At 46.2% G+C, this 21,927-nt stretch overlaps 1 protein-coding gene across 1 annotated transcript in view; it reads right to left on the bottom strand.

Moving 5' to 3' along the window:
- The window catches only part of SRCAP (Snf2-related CREBBP activator protein), a 34,260-nt gene that overhangs the window by 6,802 nt on the left and 5,531 nt on the right, over window positions 1-21,927 (bottom strand). The window contains exons 6-26 of the mRNA XM_012660236.1: window positions 21,734-21,874; window positions 20,395-20,617; window positions 20,011-20,279; window positions 19,266-19,359; window positions 19,032-19,121; window positions 18,353-18,544; window positions 17,935-18,263; window positions 17,654-17,831; window positions 17,241-17,377; window positions 16,848-17,017; window positions 16,514-16,706; window positions 14,976-15,112; window positions 14,699-14,885; window positions 11,763-11,932; window positions 11,153-11,418; window positions 10,655-10,942; window positions 9,982-10,146; window positions 9,007-9,273; window positions 7,168-8,645; window positions 3,010-3,275; window positions 2,668-2,870 (exon numbers count right to left, since the gene is read on the bottom strand). Coding sequence (XP_012515690.1) covers window positions 2,668-2,870; window positions 3,010-3,275; window positions 7,168-8,645; window positions 9,007-9,273; window positions 9,982-10,146; window positions 10,655-10,942; window positions 11,153-11,418; window positions 11,763-11,932; window positions 14,699-14,885; window positions 14,976-15,112; window positions 16,514-16,706; window positions 16,848-17,017; window positions 17,241-17,377; window positions 17,654-17,831; window positions 17,935-18,263; window positions 18,353-18,544; window positions 19,032-19,121; window positions 19,266-19,359; window positions 20,011-20,279; window positions 20,395-20,617; window positions 21,734-21,874 — 5,443 coding nt within the window. The remainder of the gene's footprint in view (window positions 1-2,667; window positions 2,871-3,009; window positions 3,276-7,167; window positions 8,646-9,006; window positions 9,274-9,981; window positions 10,147-10,654; window positions 10,943-11,152; window positions 11,419-11,762; window positions 11,933-14,698; window positions 14,886-14,975; window positions 15,113-16,513; window positions 16,707-16,847; window positions 17,018-17,240; window positions 17,378-17,653; window positions 17,832-17,934; window positions 18,264-18,352; window positions 18,545-19,031; window positions 19,122-19,265; window positions 19,360-20,010; window positions 20,280-20,394; window positions 20,618-21,733; window positions 21,875-21,927) is intronic.

Raw genomic sequence — 21,927 nt, 5'->3', positions numbered from 1 at the left:
ATAGTTTTAGTTGTCCAGATAATTTCTTTCTATTTTTAGTAGAGATGGGGTCTTGCTCTCACTCAGGCTGGTCTGGAACTCCTGACCTCAAGTGATCCTCCCACCTCGGCCTCGCAGAGTGCTAGGATTACAGGTGTGAGCCATCACACCCGACCTGCAACCGAGGATTTAGACTAAGGTTTTAATTAACCTAGGAGATGAAAATATTTAATGCCATATGTTTTCTTCCCTTATGGGTTCCCCTCTTGTCTGCTCCTGCCTGGGATCTAACTTCTCTGAGATGAACTAGGGTGAGGGGAATGTAGACCATCAGAGAGGAAAACAGAATCCTTGATAGGTTATAAGAGATTTTTTTTTTTGCGACGGAGGTCTCACTCTATCACCCAGGCTGGAGTGCAGTGGCACGATCGTAACTCACTGCAGCCTCAAACTCCTGGGCTCAAGTGACCCCCATCTTAGCCTTCCCAGTAGCTGGGATTACAGGTGCACACCAAGCCCAGCTAATGAGTAAGAGATCTTTAAGTACTACAATAATCATACTTGCTGAAATATAGAACAGATTCACAGGACAGACATCAACAAATCCATCGTCATGGCTTACAGATAGGGATTTAAAGTCACAGATCAGAACCATAGAGTCAGATAGGATCTTATGAGGTTATCTAGTTCAACCTCCCATTAAACACAGAAATAACATTTACAACATTTCTAATAAGTTGATCTGAACCCTCTTAATGATTTCAATTCATCTATTCTGGTTTCAAAAGTTATAAAATTTATTTTTTATTAAAATATTTATTGAACATACATGAATAAAAATTTTTATATTCTAGGACATCTAGGAAATCTCTAAACATGTTAACATAGAAATGTCTGTACAGCGTTGTGGCAAAAACTGGTCACTCTTGTCCAATAGCCATTCTTGGGTAATAGAACCTAATTAACATTGTGGACACCTGGCAGAGACCCCTTGCTCCCAGAACAGGCAGGCCACACCCCAACCCCAGAAAATGAATCAAGATTGGTCTAAACAAGCCACAGTTTCTCTTTGCTGTTCCCCTTTTTCAGTGATTGCTCTAGCAATGGGCATATGGCCAAGTCTGAGCCAATGAGTTATGAAGCAAAGTCATCTGGAAGGGCTTAATTTTCCAAACATTAAAAAAAGGAAAAAAACTTATTAAGAGTGTTTTGTCTCAACCTATTGTTTCCTGCTTAGAAGACTGGTGTGTTCCCTGGAACTATGGCTGCCATCTTAACACCATGAAGAAATAAACATGGGAACAAAAAGATAAAAGCTAGCCTGGCGCAGGTGGCTCATGCCAATAATTCCAGCATTTTGGAAGGCAGAGGCAGGAGGATCACTTGAGGCCAAGAGTTAGAGACCAGACTGAGCAACATAACAAGACCCTGTCTCTACAAAGAAAAAAAAAAGAAAAAGAAAAGAAAATAAAATTAGCCAGGCATGGTGGCACATGCCTACAGTACCTGCTACTCAGGAAGCTGAGGCAGGCCAATCGCTTGAGCTCAGGAGTTCAAGGTTGCAGTGAGCTATGATGATATCACTGCACTCTAGCCTGGCAACAGAGGGAAACCCTATCTAAAAAAGGAAGAGGAAAAAAAAAAAGGATAAAACCAAAGATGGTATATGGCGGCTGTGCACGATGGACTGCACCTGTAATCCCAGCACTTTGGGAAGCCAAGGCAGGAGGACTGCTTAAGCCCAGGAGTTCAAGACCAGCCTGAACAACACAGAGACACCCCATCTCTAAAAAAAAAAAATTTTTAAATAAAGATGGCATGGCAAAGTAGAAAGATAAGAAGGTCCTGGGTGCATGAAAATATTAAGCTGCTGAACAAGTCACACACCACTATTCCCAAAATTTCTCATTACGGAAACAATAAATGCTCTTGTGATTTAAGCCTGTGGTCCCCAACCCCTGGGCCTCAGACCAGAACTGGTCCACAGCCTGTTAGGGACTGGGCTGCAGAACTCCACTGTCTCCCGCCCGGCCCCCACGGAAAAATTGTCTTCCATGAAACTTAGGAAGGGGGGGGACACACAGCAGGAGGTGAGCAGCTGGTGAAGCTTCATCTGTGTTTACTGCCGCTCCCTTCCCATCCTCCTCTCCATCGCTGGCTTTACCACCTGAGCTCCGTGGCCTCCCTGCTACCCCCTGGAAAAATTGTCTTCCATGAAACTGGTCCTTAGTTCCAAAAAGATTGGGGACTGCTGGTTTAAGCCACTGTTAGCTGGTTTACTGTTACTTACATTCTAACCATACAAAGGTCTTCATCTTTTCTCAGACCAAAATTTATATTTACTGTGCAGTTTTATACCACCACACATCTTTTCCCATAAATCTAAAAACAGTGCTGTCTTCTTGCTAATACATCAGATCATTAGCAAAATATGAAAGATGTTCGCAAAATGATCACTGAATGAATAAATGAATTAGCAGCACATATTTTCAATTTTCATGAAAGTTAAATTCATAAATGCCAAGAATCCATAAGGTGTACATTTCTCCATCTCACCCATAAGCATAACCTAAAAGAATGTCTAATTCTTTACAGAAATCCCTGGAGACCTTATGTGCAGCATCCCTCTGATATACCAGTCTTGCTACTAAGAAAGGAAAAGAGTCCTACACTGGCCATTGAACTCACCGCAATCATACTGGATGAGTCTCAAGTCAGGGAACTGGGTGCGCATGTTACACACAATACGGTGCAAAGGACGAGCCCTGGGCCAGAGCTCACAGGCCAATTGTTCCTGGAAGGCTGCCTGACGTGGGGCCAGCCAAGGAGGTGGATGGCAGGCATGTAGGGAAGGGGGAGGTGCCTCCACAGGAGGCATGACAAAGATGAACCTGTGAAAGGAAGAAGGCAAGCAGTGTAAAAGATGTGATTCTGAAATGCCCCAGAAGTTAGCACCTTCACCAGCCCTAAGTACTACATCCACTCTGAGGCCCCAAGACCCACTCCCCATGAGCACTTAGCCCTGCCAACCTCTCAATGATTTCTGACAGCTGGTCTAGTCGTTGCTGGGGAAACAGTACAGCCCGGTGGGCAGCCTCGGTATAAGTCCAAAAGGTGGGGTGGCTGGGGCCAGGAGAACGAGGGCCGATGGGGCTGGCAACAGGTTGGGGCAGGGTACAGAAATCCAGGACTTCAGTCCCATACACGGGTGCCAGGGCCCCATGAGCCTCACTAAGTTGGAAAATCCGTTCCAGGCGTTCAGACCTCTGCCGCTTCCGCTTTTCCTCCAGAGAATCCTAGGGATAAGAGAAAAAAAAGTAACTAATGTCAACGGTCCACATCAAAGCCTTATAGAAAACCCAACCTCTTCCCAGACAGAAATAAACAATCTATAGAAACCATGAGATTCAAAAATATATTATGCTTTTTGTAGTTTTCCAAGTTGTCATGAAATATTAAATGACAGCTTCTGTGCAAGAGAAAATTGATCTTCCCCTGTACGTTAACAAAACAGAATGCCTTGAATATTCAAAATTAAGATCTGCATATCCAACAAGTTCACAGAATGGATGACTGTGGGAATTTTGCTATACAACACTCAACTCCAGAACATCTAATGTATCTTCTTGTGGTAGGTCCAAAACAGCTATTACAAGCCTTCTTCAAATTGCTGACCAGGATACAGAGGGGTTAATCAAATCCTCGGCAGGACTGGAATGGGTTAGGATTAAACAGCTAACCAGATACGTAGTTATCATCACCCTGAGAAAGAAAAAGGACAATCTAATAGAAAATCTGTGTGACTCTGACTCAGTCCTTTCCTATCTCTGTGCTTCCAGTTTCAGTCTATAAAACCACCTAACCCTCTTTTGTAGCACTTATCACACTTGTAGTTTCATATGTGTATGGTTATTTGATTGACATCTTCTACTCACTACACTGTAAGCCCCATATAACATGAACAGTATCTAACCTTGTTCAATATCACCCAGTATCCAGCTCAGTATCTAGCACAAAGTAGGCTCTCAATAAATGTATCTGTTAATAGAAGGAACAAATGAGGGAGACTAGATCCCAGGAGATGGTCCTGGAAAGAGCAGTGTCCTTAATCACTCTTCCTGTCTGTTACCTTAAGCTTTACCTCTTGGCTTGAGGTGCTCTAAGTGAGAGAGAAAAAAGGCATCCTAAAAGAAGGAAAACCAATACAGGCCAGCTCGCAACAGTAGCAAAAGAGAAAATATTTGTAAAGAACTCTTACAACTCAGTAACAAAAAGACAACTCATTTTTTTGAAAGAACAAAGAGGTGGGTGACCAGGCATGGAGGTTTATGCCTGTAATCCTAGCACTTTGGGAAGCTGAGGTGGGAGCACTGCTCAAGGCCAGGAGTTCGAGACCAGCATGAGCAAGAACAAGACCCCGTCTCTACAAAAAACAGAAAAACTAGCTGGGCATGGTGGTACACATCATGTAGCTAGTAGTCCCAGCTATTCAAGAGGCTGAAACGAGAGGATTGCTTGAGCTCAGAAGTTTGAGGCTGCAGTGAGTTATGATGAGGCTACTGCACTCTGGCCTAGGGAACAGAGCGAGACCCCATCTCAAATAAATAAATAAAACAAAGAATGTGAACAGATATTTCTTCAAAGAAGATACACAAATGACCAATAACCACATGAAAAAATGTTCAACAACACTAGCCAACAAGAAAATGTAAATCAAAACCATAATAAAATACCACCTCACACCTACCAGGGACAGCTACAATCAAAAAGACAAATAACAAGTGTTGGCGAAAACGTGCAGAAAGTGGAACCCTCATAGACTGCTGGTGGGATTGTCAAATGGTGCAGCCACTTTGGAAAAGTTTGGCAGTTCCTCAAACAGTTAAACGTAGTTACCATATGACCTAGCAATTCTTCTCCTTGGTATATATCTAAGAGACGTTAAAAATGTACATCCACACAAAAACTTGTGCATGAGGCCGGGCGCGGTGGCTCACGCCTGTAATCCTAGCTCTCTGGGAGGCCGAGGCGGGCGGATTGTTTGAGCTCAGGAGTTCGAGACCAGCCTGAGCAAGAGCGAGACCCCGTCTCTACTAAAATTAGAAAGAAATTAATTGGACAACTAAAAATATATAGAAAAAATTGCCCAGGCATGGTGGCGCATGCCTGTAGTCCCAGCTACTCGGGAGGCTGAGGCAGAAGGATTGGTTGAGCCCAGGAGTTTGAGGTTGCTGTGAGCTAGGATGACGCCACGGCACTCACTCTAGCCAGGGCAACAAAGTGCGACTCTGTCTCAAAAAAAAAAAACAAAAAAACAAAAAAACTCGTGCATGAAATGTTCATAGCAGCATTATTCTTAACAGCCAAAAAATAAAAATAACCCAAATGTCTTCATCAACTGATAGATACATAAAATGTGGTACATCCATACAGTGAAATATTATTCAACATAAAAAGAAATGAAGTACTAATATATGCTATAACACGTTGAACCTCAAAACACATCATGCTAAGTGAAAGCCAGTCACAAATGACCGTATATTATGACTTCATAGGCAAATCTAAAAAGACAAAAAAATAGATCAGTGATCATCTAGAACTAGGAGAGATGAGGGATCAGGGGATGATGGCTAAGGGGTACAGGGCTTCTTTCTGGGGCCATGGAAAGGCTCGAAAATTAAAATTGATTGTGGTAATGGTTGCACAACTCTATGAATATACTAAAAAGCCACTGAATTGTACACTTTAAATAGGTAAATTGTATTCAGCAGTCCCCAACCTTTTTGGCACCAGGGACTGGTTTTGTGGAAGACAATTTTTCCACAGACTGGGGAAGGGTAGCAGGGTGGCCAGATCTCAGGCGGTGATGCGAGTGATGGGGAGTGGCTGCAGGAGCTGTAAATACAGATGAAGCTTTCCTGGTTGGCCTGCAGCTCACCTCCTGCTATGTGGCCCAGTTCTTAAGTTTCATGGAAGACAATTTTTCCACGGGGGACGGGCAGGGGCAGGGGGTGGCAAGCTCAGGCAGTGATGGGTCGTCTGTTTCCTAACAGGCCATGGACTGGTATCAGGCCACAGCCTGGGGGTGGGGACCACAGCAGTATGTGATGTATACATCAAACTGTTTAAGGAAAAACAGTAGCTAAAAGGCTATTACCTACTTGTGGAGCAATCAAAATTCAGCACAGACAATGGGTTGCCACCCTTGGGTTAGGATCTAGGCCCTTCTCCCTCTACTATGTACTTCCAAAAAGCCAGGACCAACCTAGCCACATCAGGAACAGACCAAAGGTGGAGTCAATGGCACTGGCAGAGAGTAGGGAACGAGGGCTGAGGCAAAGAGTAAGCAGCAGCTCTGATAACAGAGAAATAAAGGGCCTGGAGGGACTCACTGGACCTTTCTTCTCCTTAGTTCCTGGGTTATTTACTCTAAGCTGAGCTGTGAGTTTAACTTAACCATGTTATACAAAGACCTATATAAATAGAAGAGGAGAAAAATGACTACCAGAAAGCACATGAAAGGAGAGGGAACAGAGTTCCTTTTACTGTCCACTTATCACCATGAAGGTAAAAAACTGGAAGAGATGAATGACTGGCAAAATCAGAAGCTCATGATCTTTAGAAAACTATATTCCCATGGTTTCATCTACCCCTTATAAGTTCAAATACTTGATGACAATGATGGTTTTAGCAACTGAGAAGTCTTCCCATCTCTGAGGACTGCCTCTTGTGGGGAAGAGGAAAAAGCAATAGAATCAGCACATCCATGTTCTCACGAATTGTATAACCTTTAGAATATCATTTAGTGGGCTAGTTTCCGTATCTGTAAAATTGGGCAATTACATGCCAACAGTAACTCAAAAGAGTAAGCAAGAACCAAAGAGACAACTGGTAACTAAAAAGCCTTGAACACATCAGTGATTAATACTTATAAAAGCACATTTGGTCCTCAATGACCCCAGTGACAAAAGTAGAACATGGATTATTATTCCCACTTTACAGATGAGGAGGGTACAGGCCCAAGGAATAGCAGAGACTTGTCCAAATGTCATTCAAACACTTGGTACATAACACTAGACTTTGTAATTTGCCAAATTATAAGTGACAATATTCTGTTCCCTCCACTCTACTAACAGTCCAAAGAAACTCAACTTCCAGTTCCCTTTCCTTTAAGGAAGTAAAACTTACCAGATAGAAAGGGGAACGAGGTGGTGGGGGGGGCTGGCGTCGAGGCCGGGGGCCACTGAACGAGGTAGCAGTGGAGGGAGGGCTGGGGGGACCAGAGCGCAATGTCAGTGTCTCGGGCTCATCCTTGGGAACAGGAAGCCGGGATACCATGGTGACAGGCAAGGGAGCGGCACCAGATGCCGTAACCACAAGGGAAGATGCCTGGGAACCTGGGGCCTGTGTTGATGCTGGGGCCAGCGCCAGGGTTTGAGCTGTAGCCGGACCGAGGGTGGGCACCGGAACAGGGGCAGGACTCAAGGTCAGCGTTTGCACTGAAGCTGGGGCCAGGAGTGAAGCAGATGACGATGCTGAAGCCAAAGTCAGCGTGTGAGCTGGGACCGGGCCGATTGGAGAAGCTGGAGCCAAAGGGGGTGTTGGAGCCAGAGACAGCGTCTGAGTTGGACCCAGTGGTGGTCCTGGTGCCAAAGACAGTGTCTGGGCTGGAGTTGGTACCAGGGATGATGCTGGAGTCAATGATAATGTCTGAGTTGGAAAGGGGCCCTGAGGGTTCCCCGTTCCCAAAGAGAGTGTCTGAGATGGAGACGAGCCGCCGAGAGTGGGTGCTAAAGCTGGGGCTACGGCCAGTGTCTGCGTAGAAGCCGGGCTCAGGAGAGGTGATGGAACTGGGGCTGGTACCATAGTTTGAGTTGATGATGGAGCCAACACAGGAGTTGGAGCTGGCACCAGTGAAGAAGCTGAGGCCAAAGGGGTTCCTGGAGTAGAAGATGGAGCCATAACTGGAACTGGCGTCTGCGATGGAGCCAGGACTGGAAGAGGAGCCAGAGAAGGAGCTGGAGAAGGAGCCAGGATTGCTGTCTGTGGAGCCGCCATAGGAGCCAGAGAAGTGGCTAGAGCCTGAGATGCAGAAGGCGCTGGAGCCAGAAGGGAAGCCTGAGCTGGAGCTGGATTTGGCGCTGCTGGAAAAGGACTGGCCAGAGCTGAAGCTGGCACCAGGACAGGTGAGCATGCTGGGGCCACAGCTGAGTTCAACCCTGGAACATGTGAAGAGGTGGGAGCCAACAACAGAGGGTGACCAGGTGGTGTCTGAGATGAGGACAGGGACGGAGCTGTGGCCAAACCTAGAGTCAAGGCTGATGCTGACGGGGAAGCCCCAGCTGGTGCCAAAGAAGGAGGTCCAGGAGCCGCTGAGACAATAGGTGCCAGTGTTGGAGTCACATTGGTCAACAGAGCTGGGCCCGAAGCCGAAACAGGTAAGGGGGCTGAGATGGGGATGGTGAGTGGAACTGAGGCTGGGGCAGGAAGGGTGGTGGGGACAGAGATGGGGAGTGAAGATGACGCTGGGACTGAGACTGTAGAGGACACAGGACTGGCAAGGGGAGAGGAGTTGAGAATTGGCATCGAAGAGGCTGGCCCAGGGAGTGAGGATGGCACATGGAGAGGAGAAGAGATGGTCAAGGGAGCAGTTCCAGGTGCTGAAGCTGTGGAGACAGAGGATGAGTTAGCCCCAGAATTCTCTTCCTGATCCTTCTACCTCTCTGTCCCACCCTTTCCCTTATCCCCCCAATAAGCTTCCCTTATTTCCCAGAAAGTATTTGCTCCCAGAACCTGAGGCCAAAACTCCAAGGAATCTAACAATTTAACATTTTCTTCTCCTTCAAAATTTCAACAAATGTACTTTAGAATTAGGTCAGGGCTCACGCAGCCCAATTCTGGGGCTCACTGCAAATCAAGGCAGTGTGCTGATAATGAAGGGATCTGTTGTAACTAAGAAACCCCTCAGAACACCCATCTCACTTCCAATCCTAGGAAAAATTGCTGGCCTTAGCCACCTGGACTCACCACTGACTTCAGGTGAAGGATTATGGACCAGCTTGAGAAGAGGCCTCACCAGAGTGGGCGTGGGTATGGGAGCCCGGGCAGTACCCAGAGTAGGTGTGGGTAGCCGGCCAGGGGTTATCGTGGAGCGTGGAGTCAACACAGCTGGAATCCCAGAGCTCGGAGGCCGGGGTGCTGGGGCCAGTGGAGGAACGGGAGTCAGTCCATCCCGAGGGGCTTGTCTCACCACAATCTTCACCACGCCTGTATTATTCACCATGGTTGGTGGCACTGCAAGAGACAGCTACATTGAGAGGAGGGTAGAAAAGAAACAAGAGATCCAAAAGACAGAAAAAGACCAGGGGCAGGAGGTGACAGACAGATATCAGAGATACTAGCAAGGGAAAACACTGAGAGAAGGCTGGACAGACAGTAGCCCCCAGGACATGCCTGGAAGGACCAAGGCCAGCAAGGGCTAAGTAAGTAGGAAGGCCAGGAGCCTCACCCTGGTTAGCAGCAAGCGGAAGGCTGAGGCCAGTGGGGGCAGGGGTGGTGCTGGGGGTCGAAGAAGGCAGCACAGAGACAGGGGTAGGGCCAGGGGTCGGGGCCACGGCCTGGATGAGGGCCACATGGGCAGGCTGGCTGATGAGGTGGTGCTGCCCCCCTGCTGACACCAGGTGCACCACATTCCCTGGGTTAAGGGAAGAGAAAGAGAGAGAGAGAGAGAGAGAGAGAGAGAGAGAGAGAGAGAGAGAAGCAGCTATCAGCCGGAGGAGGGGAGAGGCAAGGCAAGAAGAGAGGGGAAGAACAGAGAGGAAATAACTTCTCTAGAATGCCCTTTCCTATCTTTATCAAAAGATTCCGCCAACCATTCCCCTTGGCCCTGCCCACCAAAAGCTAGAGAAAGAAACATAAAGGCTGACGTCTAAAAAGAGCCACAAAAACAAAGGGACAGGGAAGAGGAGGAAAAAGACAGGACAGGGGGTGGGTTTTACCTACTTTGCAGCGGGCGGGGCTGCCCCACGGCAAGTTGGCGCACCTGGGCACCAGTCAAAGTCAGCTTGTTGCCCTGGATTTGGAAGGTGAGAGGTTTGCTTCCCCCTGCATTAGCTACTGGACGTTGTGCCAGTGAGGCCAGCTGCCCAATGCTGACCACTTCACCTGCTGCAAACAGAGAAAGCCTCACTGTACACAGGTCACCCTGCCTGATGCCACCTCAAAGACCCTCAGGAAGCACACTCCTCTCTCCCAAGTGTCCAATTCCTCCAAGCCTTTCTCACAATTTGCCATGTTCCAACAAATTCAGCCTCTATCTACAGCCTCTGAGCTTGTGATGTGCTACTCCTTCCAATCATACTTGTCTGTTTAGCAATCTTTCCATCCTCTAAGTGCCCACCACCAGACTGAGCTAACCACCACCCCCTCCTCTATACTGCCCTTTCACCCCAAATAATTAATTTTCTACTGCTGAGCTTACCACTACTTACTCATCTATTTGTCACCTCTCTGTGTGAATTCCTTTAGGGCTCTTAATTACAATTTACCATTGTTTTGCAAAACACCTGCCTAGAATTTGATACTCTCATGTTCCTGAGTTTCTCTTCTCCAACTCCCTGGCATATAAACCTTCCTCCCATCTCAAGTCCCTCACCACGGAGCCCTAGGAACTCACAGGGCAGGCGAGCCTGCATATCGGGAGACAGAATGAGGCGCTGTGGTGCAGGAGTCGGAGCTGGCACTGCTGTGGTGGTAGCAGTCACCGTGGTGGTAGAGGTGGTGGTGGCAGCAGCAGGAGGGAAGGTAAAGCCTGGTGGCACTGTTAGGGGCTTCAACAGGCTAGAGGAGCCTGGAGGTGGGGCTGGACTCAGGCGAACTGGGGCAGGTGGCATTGGCTTCAGGGACAGGGTTGGTGTGGGAGGCCGTGAGGTCCCACTCAGGACCCCCAGGGGGGATGGCAACACTGTAGACACAAAGCAAACGCCTGTCAGATGTACCCTGACTAAAGCCTTAGCCTGGTCCCAAAAGCCTCCATACTCCTTTCTAGCCCATCAAACACCATACCCCTATTTCCAACCCAAATCCTCAAATCCTTTAATTTCATTACTTCTTCTCTAGTCTGAACAACCTTCTGAAACACCAGTCATCATCTTTGGCTCCCTTTTCAACTTACCTTGGGAGAGAGGACCACTGTTTGGCTGCAGTGGAGGCAAGAGAACAGGGCCAGGGGGCCTGGATGCAGGAATAAGTGGGGGCCCGGCAGGTGAGGCTGACACCATCAGTGGTGCTGGTAGAACTGGGGGGGACGGGCCAGGGGTGGGCTGGGCCGAAAGCTCAGGGCCTGGAGGGGGTCGGACTGGGATAGGGCTCAGGGGTGTCCGTGGGCTGTTCACAACCACCACTGTTCGGCCTTCTTGCTTAGGCACTGGCTGCAGCATCCTAAGAGGAAAAATCAAAGGGGTGGATAGGGAGGGAAGGAGAATAAGGAGTAGCAAGAGAAAGGAAGAAAGAAAATGAAGCAAAAAGATTATAAAGGCAAAGAGGGGAAAGAAAAGAGACCCAAAGGAAAAAGAGGGGAAGAAAAATTAGTGACAAACACAGAAGCCTGTCCCAGAACCCTATTCTAGTTATTTTCTCCCCTAATCCCTCCATACTATTTGTACCCCATCACACATAAACATTCTAGCCTAGCCTCCAACTCCTTCCTTGACACCCTAATCCTCTCCAGCTAGCTGTAGCCACTTTTTCTAGGAACCCATCCTCTTATTCCTTAGTTCTGGTACCTGTTGACCTTCATCTTGACTGGCTTGGGCCGGGGTGGGGGGTCAGGAGCAGTAGCCACCTCCAGTAGTACCCGGCGGGAGAGGCGGTGCCGGGGCAGAAATGTATCTGCCTCATATCGTGAAACACGACCCTCCAGGCCAATAAGGTCAAACCGACCCATGTCTATCCGCTGCCACAAGAAAGAACAGAAAGCATGGTGTCAAAGATACCAATTTTGCAATGATTTCTTGAAGATGACACAAAAGCATAAGCAATGAAAGAAACAGATAAACTGGAACACACCAAAATTTAAAAATTTTGTGCATCAAAGAACACTATCAACAGAGTGAAAAGGCAACCCATGGAATGGGATAAGATATTTGCAAATCATACATCTGACAAGGGGTTAATTTCCAAAGCATATAAAAACTCCAGCTCAACAAAAAAAATTCAGCAAATCTTCAACAGATATTTCTCCAAAGACGATAATACAGGCCAGGGGCTATGGCTCATGCCTATAATCCTAGCACGTTGGGAGGCCAAGGCAGGAGGATTGCTTAAAACCAAGAGTTCAAGACAAGCCTGGGCAACATAGCAAGACTCCCTTTCTACAAAAAATAGAAAATAATTTAGCTAGGTGTGGCAGCACGTGCCTGTAGTCCCACCTTCTAAGAAGGTTGAGGCAGGAAGATCACTTGAGCCCAAGAGTTGGAGATTGCAGTGAACTATGATTATATCACTGCACTCTAGCCAGGCAACAGAGTAAGATCCTGTCACAAAAAAAAATAAAAAAATAAAAAAATCACGAAACCAAAAACAAACAAAAACACAAATGACCAGTAAGCACATGAAAAGATATTGAACATCATTAATCATTAAGGAAATGCAAATCAAACCACAATGAAATACCACTTTACACCCATTAACATGGTTATGATAAAGAAAAAGAGAAAACTAGGTGTTGGCAAGGATGTAGAAGAATTAGAACGCTTGTGCACTGCTGGTGGGAATATAAAACAATGTGCAGCTGCTATGGAAAACAGGATAGCAGTTCTTCAAAAATTTAGAAATAGAATTACCATATAATACAGCAATTCCACTTTTGAGTATATATCCAAAATAGCAAGAACTCAAAGAAATATGTGTATACCCATGTTCGTATCAGTATTATTCCACAATAGCCAAAAGACAAAAACAACCTATGTGTCCATCAACAGTAATGAATAAACAAAATGTGGTGCATACTACAGACACTCCTGGTCTCACAATAAAACCACTGTAAGTTGAAAATGCATGTAACATCCCAGTAAGCTCATCGGTAAGTAAAAAAATCTCAACCATCGTAAGTCCAAATGCTCCCCAATTTACGATGGGGTTACATACCAATAAATTCGCAAAGTCAAAAAATATTAAGACAGACCATGGTATAAGTCTGGGACCATCTGTATATACATACAGTGAAATATTATTCGGCCTTAAAAAGAAAGGAAATTCTGACGCGTGCTACAAATACTGATGAACCTTATAGACATTATGCTGCCTGTAATCCTAGCACTCTGGAAGGCCGAGGCAGGAGGATCACTTGAGGTCAGGAGTTCGAGACCAGCCTGAGCAAGAGTGAGACCCCTGTCTATACTAAAAATAGAAAAAATTAGCTGGGCGTGGTGGTGCATGGCCTGTAATCCCAGCTACTCAGGAGGCTGAGGCAGGATTGCTTGACCCCAGGAGTCTGAGGTTGCTGTGAGCTATGCTGACGCCACGGCACTCTACTCAGGGCAACGGAGTGAGACTCTGTCTCAAAAAAAACAAAAAGGCATTATGCTAAGTAATATAAGCCATTCTCAAAGGATAAATATTTTACAATTCCATTTGTATGAAGTACCTAGAATAGTCAAATTCCTAGAACCAGAAGTAGAATGGCAGATGCCAGGGGCTAGGCGGAACAAGGAATGGGCAGTTATTGTTCAATGGGTATAGAGCTTTAGTTTGGGAAGATGAAAAAGTTCCAGAGACAGAGGATGATGACAGTTGCACAACAATGTAAATGTACTTGATGCCACTGAACTGTACACCTAAAAATGGTTAAAACAGTAAATTTTGTTACATGTATTTTGCCACGATAAAAAAAAAAAACTTAGGGGGGAAAATGTGGTCCAAAAGACAGAAGGAGTAGGAAAAACAAAATATTTACAAAGTAACTACAAATATGTCAGGCATAGGTCTAACTTCCAAAAATATTAACTTAATTCTCAAACACACTGCAGAATAGACTTTATGATGCCAGTTTTGAAGGGCAAGGAAACAGAGGCTATTTTTCTTTTTCTTTTTTTTTTTTTAAGAGACAGAGTCTCACTCTGTCACCCAGGCTGGAGTGCAGTGGCACAATCACAGCTCACTGCAGCCTTGAATTCCTAGGCTTAAGTGATCCTCCTGCCTCAACCTCCTGAGAAGCTGGGACACAGGTGTATGCCACCATACCCAGCTAATTTTTAAAAAATTTTCTGTAGATCAACCAGAAATTAGGATATACTTTATAATCACTAGAAGATTAGAATTGAAATGTTTCTAACACAAAGAAATGTAAAGTACCTAAGGTGATGGATACCCCAATTATCCTGATTTGATTAATTCACATTGTATACCTGTATCAAAACATCACATGTACCCTACAAAGACATGTAACATAATATTATATACTCATAATAATTAAAAATTAAATTTAAAAAACATTTTTTTTTTTTTACAGATAGGGTCTTGCTATGTTGCCCAGGCTTAGAGGTTAATAAATTAACTTGCCAAAAGTCAAATGGCTAGAAAACAATGAAACCAGGGGACTAGGGTTGAAATAGGGGAACAGTACTGAGGGTACTAAGGATCCAAAAGGTCAGACCCTAGTCAAAAGAAAAGAGGTATGAGATTGGGGTAAGGGCCAATAACCTTGGGAACAACTACTTACCTGGAGGGGATGGACATCAGTGGCCCTTAGCACCAGAGAGGCGGTGCTGAAGCAGATGCCTGGGGTGATGAAGGGGGAGGTAACAGGTCGAGGGTCAAAAAGATTTGGATGATTGCAGACTTTTCGCAGCTGCATCAAAATGTTGATGACACTCATGAAATGCCCTGTGGCTAATGTCTCCTTAGTTCTGGGGAGAGAGAAAAAATAAATACGACATTCTGACAGCCACCTCCACTACAATCTATGGTCCCAAGGCCCACCCTCAGTCCTCCCTTACGTGGTCTGTGCCATGAAGTCATCATAGAGACAGCGTTGGCGCTTGGAGAGCCGGCAACGGATAACATGCTCATACTTTTTGGGCATCTGCTTCTCAACATCCACCTTAACTCGGCGCAGCAAAAAAGGCCGCAAAACCTAGAAGGCAAGTAAGCGGAGGCTGACAGGAGAACGCGGGCACTGAGTCCCAGCCTAGCCCCTCTAGCTGGGTCTTGGCCTGATGATCGCTGGCTTAGCCCATCAGCAAATGCTCATGGAGCCATGCAGCATACCATGCCAGATACCAATCACACAAAGATGAGTCAACTGATATCCCTCTTTTTCAAGGAACTTACTATTGCTATCTGCTGAAGGAGACAGATGCAAAGATAATGATATCACAACATATGAAGTGATACAAGGAAGCACTGAGGGCCGGCCAACTATGCAGAAGATGACTCAAAACTACATTTTGAAAAGTTGACTATACATTTTTAAGGTTATGAAAATAAATCCAGGAGAGAAGCTGAGAACAAAAATTGCGGCCTTGGCTGAGCATGGTGGCTCACACCTGTAATCCTAGCACTATGGGAGGCCAAGGCAGAAGGATCACTTGAGCCTGGGAGTTTGAGGTTGCTGTGAGCTAGGCTGACACCACAGCACTCAGGGCAACAGAGTGAGACTCGTATGTATGTATGTATGTATGTATGAATGAATATATGAATGAATGAATGAATGAATGAATAAATGTGGCCTTGACAGGAGAGAAAACACAAGGCAAATCTATAATCTCAGGAAATAAAATCTGATAGGATATAGTTATCAATGTCTATAGTGACATGGAAGAAGTGAAGGAACAGAGAGAAATGAAGGAAGAGTAGTAGTTAAGGACGACTTCCTGATTTCCACTTTGGTTTACCGAATGATAGTGTGATTGATCAAGATGAAGAGGCAGTAGCAGGCAACAAGGCCAGAGATGTTTGGCTTAGAAGAGAGTGAGCTCAAGGGGAACTTTCAATTAAAGATAGGAAACCAAAAATTTAAATATAGGTCTAGTGATCTAGAAAGTCAAGGGATTAAAAACACAGATTGGAGATTCATTACTCACAGGAAAGTCAAAACCTTAGGAATGAGTATGCCTGCAAGATATGCAGACTAAAACAAAAAAGTAAAGATCAGAATGCTGAAAGATGTTATTTAAAAGCTGGGCAAAGGAGGAAGAGCTAAGGAAGATCAAAGGGTGTGGGACAGATGAACACACACCAAAAACATAAAGTTGAAGAAGCCCAGGTAAAGAGAAATCCAAGCAGGGACTGATCAGCATTATCATTCTACTCAAAAAAAATAAAAACAAAAACATCATCATTCAAGAAAACAAGTGGAATAATGACTAAGATGAGGTCACTCAACTTGGCAATGGGCTAGTCACCAGAACACTGCAGTTTGACAACTGTGGTGAGTTCAGCCTAGCTCTGACTGCCCTCTCCCCAAGGATTTTCTGGGTATTACCCTTAGTTTCTTGCCATTCCCAATACCTTGACAAAGTGTTGCAGGCCATACCTTGTGGAGGCGTTTGACTAGACCTTCATTATACTCTTGGCTGCCCTCAATCATGCCAGTCAGGGGGTTAGAGAACCATTCCTTGAACTCGCGATGAGACTGGAAGACATGGGGCATCAAAAAGTGCATCAAGGACCACAGCTCCATGAGGCTGTTCTGCAAGGGAGTTCCTGTCAGGAGCAGGCGCCTCTGGCTGCAAAGAGACAGAGGGAATCAGAGGGAGGATGGTCAGTAAGGGCATGACCTTGCAAGCATTCTGATATATTCCTCAACCTAGGCAGTCTGCCTTTCAGGCTGAGGCAACCCTCCCACGAATCCCCATCTCCATCTCTACCTGTTAAAGTTCAGCAGTGACTGCCAGCGCTGTGACTTGAAATTCTTGATATTCTGAGCTTCATCCAGAATGAGATAGCGCCAGTTCTTACGGCGGAAGGCCTGGTGGTCCTGCAGCACCAGCTTGTAAGACGTGATACACACATGGAAGGCATTGGGCTTAGTCCAGCCCTGAGGGATGAAAGAGAAAAAGTAAGCAGATGGTGTGATGAGAAGAAAAGAACAAAGGGAAGACATGCTAAGGTCCTTAAGGGACAGAAATCAGGTTGGAAGAAAAGAGAAAGTCCCAGTAGGAGAATGGAGCAACAGAGGAGAGAAAAGAACTCATCTGAAGAAAGGGCCTAAAAATAAAGGAGACATCAATGAGGGGAAGTGACCACATGGAAGACCGAACCTGCCGCTTGAGCTTCCTCTCTTTCTGGGCTCCATAGTAAGTGAGGATTTTAAAGCTGGGGCACCAACGTTTCAGCTCCATCTCCCAGTTCAACATCACGCTGGTGGGAACAATGATTAAATGGGGACCCCAGTTACCTGTTCAGCAGAAGAATGACAGATGGTAAGGAAATGTAAACTTCACGGTTCTGGTTCCTCAGGTAAACCCTGACCACCCTCTGTCCTTCAACTGGCCCTTCCTAAGAGTCCTAGCACCTATGCTGTCCTCTCCATACAATTATTGACCAGAGTCAACGAAGCTATTAAGATAGCACAAGACAGCAAGTATCTCACCTTCCCGCAGCTGAAGTCATCACTAAATAAGCTGCCTGGGGACCTGGCCAAGAGACCCCAAGAAGGGCCCTGCCTAGTTACCTTTCTCACAAGCCAAATGGGCAAGCAGGGAGATGGTCTGGATTGTCTTCCCAAGCCCCATCTCATCAGCAAGAATGCCATTAAGCTTCTTCTCATACATGGTAACCAGCCAGTCCAGCCCAATGTGTTGGTACTCCCGGAGCTGGCCTCGCAGAAGCAGGGGGATGGGTGTCTTCACCTGGCAAGGAGGAAAGGAAGTATCATGGTGGAACTTAGGCATCTGTCACTGGGAAACAGGAAAGTCAAGATAGGAGAAAACAGAGGCTAGGGCCTGGGGATACCTGGGTAGTGGCCAAGGTGTAACCCTTAGGCTGGAGACTTTCCGCTGCTGCAGCGATGTCAGTAATTTCCTTCTTAGGGCCTAGAGTGGTGGTGGGCCCTGGGGTAGGAGGCCCACTGCCCCCATCTGCCTCACTCTGCTCTTCGTCCCGGGCAAGCAAGTACTCCACCCCAAAATCATCATCTTCCTCCTCTTCCTCATCTGCTTGGCTCTGTGACTGGGCATCCTCAGACTCATCAGACTCAGATTCCTCTGATTCTGAACTCCCACTTGTTTCTTCCTCCTCTGAATGCTCATCTTCCTCATCCTCACTCTGGTCCTCAGCAGAGTCTATAACAGAAGACCAAGGGTTAGTGCTCACATATCTGCTCCTCCAATTCCTGCCCTCCCCAGCTCCTGCCTCACAACCACACATTCACCTGACTGACTACTACTATCCTCTTGAGGAGCCTCTTCAGCTTCTGCAGTCTCCTCTGGTTCACAATCAGAGCTATTAGCATCAACCTCCTCATCTTCATCTTCCTCTTCACTGCTCCCAGAGCCAGGGGCAGAGACATCAGATGCATAGGCTCCTGCATACTGCTGCAGTAGCTCCTCCATAGATAGCTCACCTGCAGAAGAAATGAAGGATAAGCTTTTGGCTGCTCTGAAGGGAGAGGAAGAAGGGAAGATTTGAGTGGTGTCATTTAATTTTACCTAGAACACAGACACTGCTAGGCCCAGGTCTGAGTGAAGGCAGAGAGTTTACTTTTAGCACTAGCTACCAAAGCCAACCCCAACCTTGGCTAAAATCATGGCAGATGCCGTCTTCTGCTGGGAAGGACATCGTCAACCTGGTGAACCTCCCTTTTAAGGTTCAGGTCAAATACTGCTAATATCCTTTTACATTCCTCTGTGCTCTGATATCACTTTGTTCAAACTTCCATCATAAGCGCTCATCACTTTCTACTCAAGATTATTCCTAAGTCTGTTTTTTGTCATTAAATGGGGTGTTTCTCCAGGGCAGACGAAAAGTGTCTTATTCATCTCTTTATCCCTGGTACTCTGCACAGGGGAGACATGAAGGGGATCCTCAGTAAAATGTGTGGTGAATGTCACCTTCTCGAGCCAACTCGCTCAGCTCCATGGCATGATCCACCTCTCCTTCCAGCTGCTCCTCAGCTGCTATGGTGTCCTCTTCATCCTCCGCTAGGAGAGAAAATGAAGCAGGATTAATAGGGATAGAGGCACAGGACACAGTCCAAATGGAAGAAGTGAGAAAGCCTAAAAGGTTAGGTCCAGACAATTAATTCAAGGAGTAAAGGGCAACAGGACAAAGAGAACAGGCCTGACCTTCATCCTCATTGGCAGTAAACTCTTCATCATCTTCATCTGGATGCCAAGGCTGTTTGTTTCGCTGTGTGACAGAGGAAGGTGGGGGCTTTACCTATATGGTGAAAGATATAGGGAGACCTTAGGTTAGAGTAACCGGAGAAAGACATAAAGTTGAGTAAGAAGTCACAGAATAGTCTCTGTCCCACTGAGTGACAGTTGCCACTGGTACAATCCCCGGGCAAGGATGCAATCAAGGGTTTTCTCTCAGCACCAGCTACCAAATCCTAGCCCCACTGCCTGGGGGAGGACCTGTGAACATGCTAGGTAAGAAATAAAGGCCCCCAACACCATCCCCATGCACTCAGACATATAGACAAACAGAGCACTTAAGTCCAGGAGAGACTGCAAGGTTACCACCCCTGCTCCCAAACTACAAGCCAGTAAGGGAATCTTAGGGCCATTTCACAGAAGTGGCAAGTAAGGGCCAGAGCAAGTACTCTTTCAAGATCACACAGCAATTTAGAGAATAAAGTACAACATACTCTTCCACTACAGCATCAGAAACTGCCAATTACAGAATTCAAAGTGCCCCAAACCCAGATTCTTCCCTAGCTATCCCCAAATGAGAGCCTGATTGTCCTTGACTAGGGAGAACTCCCAAAAACCACAACCAACCTCATAGCCCAGGACTCAGACGCTGAACCTCTCCCTCTGCTTCCACTTCAAACCCTCCCTCCATCCCTTCTGCCTATACCTCCAATACCTGAGAGGGCTCTTCTTCAGCACCTTCTTCAGGTCCATCTCTGGTGTCACTATCATGAGATGAGGGGGTGTGAGAGGGGCTGGAAGGCCCTCCCAGCAGCTGAGGGGGGAGGGAACGGAGCAGCTCTTCCAGTGGCAGTTCTCCCTCACGTCGAAGCAGCTCAATCTCACGTCTCTGGGTCTCTGCATCATTGCCTTCTTGTTGTTCTTCAACCTCAATCGTCTCCTCATCATCCTCTTCTTCTTCCTCTTGGGGCTGGAAGTCCCCATCTATAGCAGGAGAACAAGGTCACAAAGTCCACGGGCCCTGCAAGCCACAGGGTGGGGTTTTCAGCTCTGGAAAGGGTACATGGGGAAGAGTAACAGGGCCAAAGAGAATACACACCTTCATCATCCAGCCGGGAGGCAGGAGGTGGAGGACTAGAGGCAGCTGAGGAAGAGCCAAGGCACGGGGAAGAGCCCGCTTTGCTAGAGGCCAATGGCTGGTTGAGGCTCTGAGACAGAAGGTCCGAGTACTTTTCAGTTTGCCCCACAATGAAGTCCAAGTGCAAGTCCAGGGCTTTTTTTCGCTTTTCCTCAAGCCGGGATTGTTGCTTGAATTGCACCACCTGCCACAGTTGTGAAAGGGACTGGTCATCAAGATAACCATTTATTTATGTATTCTTTTACCCAACGTTTAGGGAAGTCTCCTTTATGCCAGACCTTGGGCTGGCCTTTGAGGAAGGAAGAGTCAAATAACCTTAAGGGGCTCATAATTTAATGGGACAGTACTGAGGAAAGCACAAAGGGAGCAAAGGGGAGAAAAGAGCCAGCTTAGCCACAGGCAGCTGAGGAAAATTTGCAATCCAGAGCTGGATCTTTTTTTTTTTTTCTTCTTAAGAGATGGGGTCTTGTGCTCGCTTTGGCAGCACATACACTAAAAATGGAACGATACAGAGAAGATTAGCAAAAAAAAATTTTTAGTATTAAAACAAACTTTAAAAAAAGAGACAGATGGGGTCTCGCTACATTGACGAGGCCTCAAAGTCCTGGGCTCAAAGCAGTCCTCCCACCTCGACCTCCAAGTAGCTAGGACTACAGGCATATGCCATGGCATCCAGCTAGAGCTAGATCTTAAAACACAGGTAGGTGTTCCTTAAGTGCAAGTGAGGAGAAAAGCATTCCCAGCAGCAGAAAAAGCCTGTGTGAATGGCCAGGGATGTACAAATGGAAGATATGTTTGAAGTGGAAGGGAAGAGGAAAGGAAATGGCAAGAGGCAAGACTGAAAATATTGACAGAACCCAGGTAGTACTTGAGAAATAATTACAACTTAATATATGGGCAATGGGAACTCTGATGGTATTTTAAACAGGTAAATGGCACAAATGCATTTTAGAAAACACATGCTAAATGCCCTGTATAGGACAGATGGCCTAGTGGCATCAAGGAGTACTGTTAACAATCCCTAAGGCAGGGCCTATATTTTGCCACTATGCTTTTTTTTTCCTCACAGTACTCAATGCTAAATATAAATATTTATATTTACATAAATGCACAATATAAGTATCATTAGAGTTGCTTCAAACTGCTTGAAATTACAATATTCATTCTTGTAGATATTGGGCAAAAAAAAGAAAAATGAAATTATAATATTCGTTCCCTCAAGGAGTTGATCATTTCTACTACCATGCCATCCTGCAATCTAATCCCAGGCCATTTCCATTTTCCAATCCCTGCTGCCTACCTTCTCCACATTGCTCCAGAACTGCCTGACATCCTTGGCCATGGTGGAAGCGATTCGGCGCAGCTTAGCCTGCTCCTCCCTCCGGGCCCGTTCCTCTTTCTGCCGCTGCTCCTCATGGTGCCGGATCACCATGCGAACCACCTATGGGAATGAGGACCCACTATGAAAACACTCAAAGCCAGACCTCCCCACCC

The sequence above is a fragment of the Propithecus coquereli genome, unplaced genomic scaffold, assembly GCF_000956105.1.
Source record: "Propithecus coquereli isolate 6110/MARCELLA unplaced genomic scaffold, Pcoq_1.0 Scaffold66, whole genome shotgun sequence".
Lineage (NCBI taxonomy): Eukaryota > Metazoa > Chordata > Mammalia > Primates > Indriidae > Propithecus > Propithecus coquereli.
This window is presented reverse-complemented; position numbering and strand designations above follow the sequence as displayed.